Genomic DNA, 6,000 nt, shown 5'->3' with positions numbered 1-6,000 from the left:
CTCAATATTTATGCATGCCATATAACATTTTGGGTGAACCTGTTTTCCTATTAGAAAATTGTGATGGGTCTGAATGAATTAGTTAATTAAAATAAAAGTAAAGTTTTTTTTAATGTAGACGTCTTAACATTGCTCTTATCTTTTCTTTAGTCTTTTCTTAACTTTCTTGTTAAGTTTTTTCTAAGATAGAACTTGAGAACAAATGAGATTTTTGAAAACAAAGTTCTTAGATTTCTTCCATTTTTTCTTCACACCTTTAAGAGAAGCCCTCACAAGTCTTAAAACAGTTACAGTGAAAAGAAAAGTCGGTAAGGCTTTAAAATAAGGTCCTTAATAACCATTAATTAACAAGTAATAAGGCATTGTTCTCGCTTTAGATCCAGTAGTTTCAAAAAGCATAGTTAACTTATAGTTAACTTATAATAGATGAGCATAAAGTATATTTTAATATTAATAAGCAAACAAAATAAGATTAATAAAGGCATGGCAAAGACATAATGGGTGGGTCATGGGTGTTTGTAATGCACAATAATGTTAATAAGCATGCCTTATTACTTGTTAATTAATGGTTATTACAAGGACCTTAATATAAAGCGTTACGGAAAAGTCTTGAAACTTATTAAACAGATTTGTATGACATTTATTTGATTTCTGTAATATTTAGTTTAGCCCTAGACAATGTGTTAACAAATTTTGTTCACTGAAGTTGATCAGAGTAGTTTTTTTGTGAATATATCACATAAATATTATTCTGGCAATTGACATATAACTGAAATGTCCTTTCAGTCTGTGTGACATGTCGGCCTATTCCTTATTACACTACAATGTACACTTGTAGGCAGTTGTTGTAATTTGATACTACTTAATTAATGATCTAGTGACCTTAAGTTAAAAATCTAAGATTGTCCTAAGTGAGAAAACTAAGAAGTTCCTCCATTCTTAGGAACACTTTTGTGAATGCGGCCCCAGATCTCTACCACATTTAGTTGTCCCAGTAAGCTATGCAGGCCTGCCCACAACCAGCAGAGCCCTGAAGCTGGAAGTGGCACAGTGAAGTGAAACGCAGCCATAATTAATGTTATCAATTATACCTGTGTTTCCTGCTCTGTCAGTTAAAACGTCTGCTGTGAAAATGACTTATCCTCCACCTGACTGGTTTCTTTGTTTGCTGTTCCATTTTCCTGAACCAAATTGCAGGAGAGCAAAAACACTCCACCGTTAAAACAGGCATTAACATTCAGTTTGGCATTTTGCTGGGACTGTGAAAAACAATCTCCATTCAGTGGCAGTCAAAGTACACACCATCCACAGCCCAGCAGCACAGATTAAAGAAACCACCTGGTTTAAAGATGTCTCATGTCTCTATGTCACTAATTACAGTCATGGAAAAAAATATTAAACCACCCTTGTTTTCTTCAATTTACTGTTCATTTTAATGCCTGGTACAACTAAAGGTACATTTGTTTGAACAAATATAATGATAACAACAAAAATAGCTCATAGGAGTTTAATTTAAGAGCTGATATCTAGACATTGTCCATGGTTTTCTTGATTATAACCAAAATCAATATCAAGAAAACCATGGAAAATGTCTAGATATCAGCTCTTAAATTATACTATTATGAGCTTTTTTTGTTGTTGTTATCATTATATTTGTCCAAACAAATGTACCTTTAGTTGTACCAGGCATTAAAATGAACCATAAATTGGAGAAAAAGGGTGGTCTAATATTTTTTTCAAATACAAAATATGCAACACAGAGCTCAGTTGTTTTTTTAATGTATGAACATATGTTCTGAAATTTTATTTTGAAGAGACAACAGGCATTATAGATAATACAAACATTAGTTATAAATGTATCTCATAGTATTGTAGGCTAACATCCTCAGTCAGTTCACCAATAATAAAATAAATCACAACCGCATAAACATAATAATTTGGCATGTTTCAGGTCCAATAAAGACAGAGTATGGCAGGTATAATGGGCTGTGAAAATGCATTTCATGTCTCTAAATAAAGTCATCAAAGGGGGCCACAATGTACTGCCAGAAGAAAAATGGAAAATATTCCAAGAGTTCTCACAATGGAAAGTGTTATGAAGGCACACAGAAAAAGACAATACAACGCTCTTAATTGTCAGTAGAAGGAATCTGTATTAGACACAAATACATTAATGTAAAGATATGGATCAAGAGTGCAAATGAATCACAGCAGCTCAACAGTCTCTCCTTGTGCCCCTTTAAAGCCTCAGGAGAAAATGGACTTCCTCGGTTGAAAGGACACGGCCTGCCTCTGGTACATGGTGATGTACGAACCGAGGAGGTCCTCCATGGTGCTGGCCTGGAAAAAAAGAAGAAGGAAATTGATGTCTTTGCCAGAAAATGTTTGATTTAAAAAAATCTGAGGCAGACGCTCACCTGTGCGGTTTCACAGACGAAGGTGACGCCTCTAACCAGCGTGCCGATGGTCATCTCGAAGAGTCGGCCGCTGCTCTGGAACTCTGTGATTCGGCTGAACGGGTGCATCATCAGCAGCTCCTGAAAGGTTTACAGCATGATTAAGATACATTAAGATGGGACAAACAGCAATAAGTGAAAAAAAATATCACAAACTGAGATGTGACTGACTAGATTTAAATAACAGTGAAATAAAATAGTCTATGAGACAGGACTAATAAGATAAGATATGACTTTATTTATCCCGCAGTGGAGAAGTAAAATGACTATAAAAAATTAGACGTATACGTACATCCATTCTATACACATGATATACATACATTTCTGCTATTTGGCATTTATTATTAATATAGATTTTTTGTGTTTGTTTGTTTTCCTGAAAGTACAGGTGCATCTCAATAAATTAGAATATCATAGAAAAGTTTATTTATGCCAGTAATTCAATTAAAAAAGTGGAAATAACACATTATATAGATCCATTACACACAGAATGAAACATTTCCTGTCTTCATTTATTTAATTTCTTCTAATTATAATGATTATGGCTTACATTTAATGAAGATGTAAAATTCAATGTCTCAAAAAAATTGAATATTACAAAAGACCAATTTTAAAAAGTATGTTTAATATGGAAATGTTGGCCTCTGAAAATCATCTATATGACTCAATACATGGTTGGGGCTGTTTGACTTGAACTACTGGAAATTGACTTTTCCATCATATTCTAATGTTTTGAGATGCACCTGTACTTTGCATTTTTGCTGATATTGCACGTGGAGAAAATATATTTTAGCATGTTAAAAAGGTTAAATAAGTTTTTGCATGTAGTGGTTTGAACATCAATGAATAAATATAGTTAAATATATAATTGTTATATGACATATGTAATATAGAAAAAAATACAGAAGTGTGGTCGTATGTAAACAGAGATAGTGCAAATAAACCAGTAAAGAGGATGCATATTGTTATAGATTCAAAAAAACGTACCTTTGTATTTGGGTCTATAAAGCTGACACCTTTCTTGCTGATGGCAATCAAAAGTGTATTTGGGTAGCTAGGTTCACACGTTTGCTGCGAAGTCAAATGAAATCATAATGTGACAAAACAGTTTTGCTCAAATTGCCAACTTTGGTGTCAATTCGTCCCCATGACTCACTTTTACTTCAAAGAAGGCACAGCCAAAGGTTGGCCAGCCACAGATGATGCTCAGGAAGGCGATTTTGGCCTCCTCCAGCGTGATGCCGCTCTGCTTGTTGTAGGCGGAGATGATTTGCTGCAAGTAGAACAAAAAGCAGAGAGAGATTTACTCATTTCTTAATTATGGATTTAACTGAACTCTGTGGGATGTCCAGCGAGTTGGACATTTTTAATAGCCATCTCCTGGGGCCGGATTCACAAAAGTGTTCTTAAGTTAAAACTTAAGAAAATTCTTAAGAAAAAAATAAGATGTTTCTAAAAAATGTTCTCTAATGCTATTCACCATTTATTTCCTAAGAGTTGTCATATGTCTTAGGAACTTCTTAGTTTTCTCACTTAGGAAGTTCTTAGATTTTTAACTTAAGATCATTCGCCAGAAAAACAGTTGTGGGCCTAGGGAGCCTATATTGTCTAATTAAGACGTAATCAGGGAGTGTAAGAGGATCCATTCTGTCTCTCAGAGGCCTATTGTTGGATTTTGGTTGGTATAATAATAGTAAGGACATGGTTTCAGTAACTTGGCCTACTTAAATAATATGTTCATAGTGATTAATTAAGTAAACTTCCTCCATGATTCACTAAGAGAACATTGTAGTGTAATCTATGAACAGGCCGACGTGTCACACAGACTGAAAGGACATTTTAATTATATGTCAACTGCCAAAATAATAAATTTGTTAACAAATTAGTCCAGGGCTAAACTAAATATTAAATAAATCAAATAAATGTCATACAAATTTGTTCAAGTAAATACATATCAAGACTTATTTTTTCACTGTAGCTGTTTTAAGACTGGTGAGGGCTTCTCTTAAAGTTGTGAAGAAATTTGAGATCATGACCAATTATTTGACCTTTGTCCCCAAAAATGTAGTTACTGCACTCTGGTTTTGCATTGCTGTAAAATGCCACTAAGACCAGTAACTACAATTTTGTTGTCTTCTTTCAGATTTTATATTTTGTTTTCAGTGAATAAGCATTTTCAAATTAATTTTGTTATCAGTGTATTTAAAAGAGTTTAACAACTCTATTCGAAGATTTGCATATTTTAGACTTAATATTACAAAGTACAGTTATATTTTAGTCTTAATATAATTTTATCTCACTCAGTTTTGAGTTGGATTTTGTAGTTCCTGCAATTTCTATATAATTATTTCTTTGCAATAAGGAAAAAATTGAAATCTAAAACTTTGTCACAAGATAAAACAGACCTCAAGGAGTTCATTCTAAGTTATTTTTAAGTTTTAAATTAAGTTATTAAGTTATATTTGTGTCTAGTAATTCAATTTCGACCAAAAATGTAGTTACTGCAGTTAGGCTTTGTAGAGCAGTATAGATAAGCATCCCCTTTAACAAAAAAACCCTTACTATCCCTTTAATGACATAAATTTCTGCACTCTGTTCGCACATTTCGTCCCTACCTTCTTCCATTCTTCAGAGGACATGATTTTTAACTGGTCAGCAGGAACCAGCTCCCTCAGCATTCTGGGAATCATGACAAACTGCGTCCTGTCTGAATCTACTTTGGTTCTGAAGAGCAGCCCGCCCAGGGCGATCATGTCCTCTTTGGTGCAATTGTGATATCCACGCAGATACCGAGGCATCTCCTGCAAAAAAGAGGTAATGTACCATGACAATTGTGCGTGCTGAAAAGGGTAAAGGTCAGCAGGATTAAATGTGTTTAGGTTACATACCTGTGGGAAATGGAAAGTAAAGTCTGCAACCAGGTCTTTCCCCGGGGTCACGTTGAACCAGAGCTTCCTCTTGAAGATCACCAGGTAGGGCATGGTGGTCTGGAGGCCTGGGAGACAAAACCCCAATTATAATTACTGAGAATAACTGACAATAAAACCTGAAGGCGTCTGTACGAAACATTACCTTCTTTCACTCTTTTTCCTCTCTTCGGAAGCTCTGAAGTCTGCCTGAGACTGTCAAAGAAATATATGTCCTCCTGCAAGCTTATGATCTAATAATTTAAAACAGAGTTTGTTAAACAGGGTCGAAGCACGGCCTTGATTTGAAATTCACAAATGTAGAAGATATTAAAGTACTGTTTCAGTGGGGTTTTTTTTACAACAAAATTAGTCATTTTATCAGTGCAAACCAAACCACAACATGCCCATTTAAGCTAGATACAAAACAATACACCTAATTACATTTTAGTAAGAAAGTAAGTAAGTTAGTAAATTTTATTTATAAAGTGCTTTTCACAGGGGAAAAAAAGGCACAAAGTGCTTTACAGGGCACAGTCTAGGAGTCCAGATAACTTAAAAACTTCACTGGGTTTAAATGAGAAACAGAGTTGGATGTCGTCCGCATATAAATGATAAGAAATGTTACAACTGTTCAG

General features: G+C 34.4%; 1 protein-coding gene across 1 annotated transcript in view; it reads right to left on the bottom strand.

Moving 5' to 3' along the window:
- Positions 1-1,797: 1,797 nt before the first annotated feature.
- Positions 1,798-6,000, bottom strand: part of LOC131980227 (unconventional myosin-VIIb-like) — a 38,666-nt gene continuing 34,463 nt past the window's right edge. The window contains exons 43-49 of the mRNA XM_059344440.1: positions 5,529-5,616; positions 5,345-5,451; positions 5,072-5,257; positions 3,613-3,729; positions 3,444-3,527; positions 2,418-2,537; positions 1,798-2,340 (exon numbers count right to left, since the gene is read on the bottom strand). Coding sequence (XP_059200423.1) covers positions 2,248-2,340; positions 2,418-2,537; positions 3,444-3,527; positions 3,613-3,729; positions 5,072-5,257; positions 5,345-5,451; positions 5,529-5,616 — 795 coding nt within the window. The 3' untranslated portion in view covers positions 1,798-2,247. The remainder of the gene's footprint in view (positions 2,341-2,417; positions 2,538-3,443; positions 3,528-3,612; positions 3,730-5,071; positions 5,258-5,344; positions 5,452-5,528; positions 5,617-6,000) is intronic.

Source organism: Centropristis striata, chromosome 11 (genome assembly GCF_030273125.1).
Source record: "Centropristis striata isolate RG_2023a ecotype Rhode Island chromosome 11, C.striata_1.0, whole genome shotgun sequence".
Lineage (NCBI taxonomy): Eukaryota > Metazoa > Chordata > Actinopteri > Perciformes > Serranidae > Centropristis > Centropristis striata.
The sequence above is the reverse complement of the archived record's forward strand: the minus strand, read 5'-3'. Positions and strand labels throughout refer to the sequence as shown.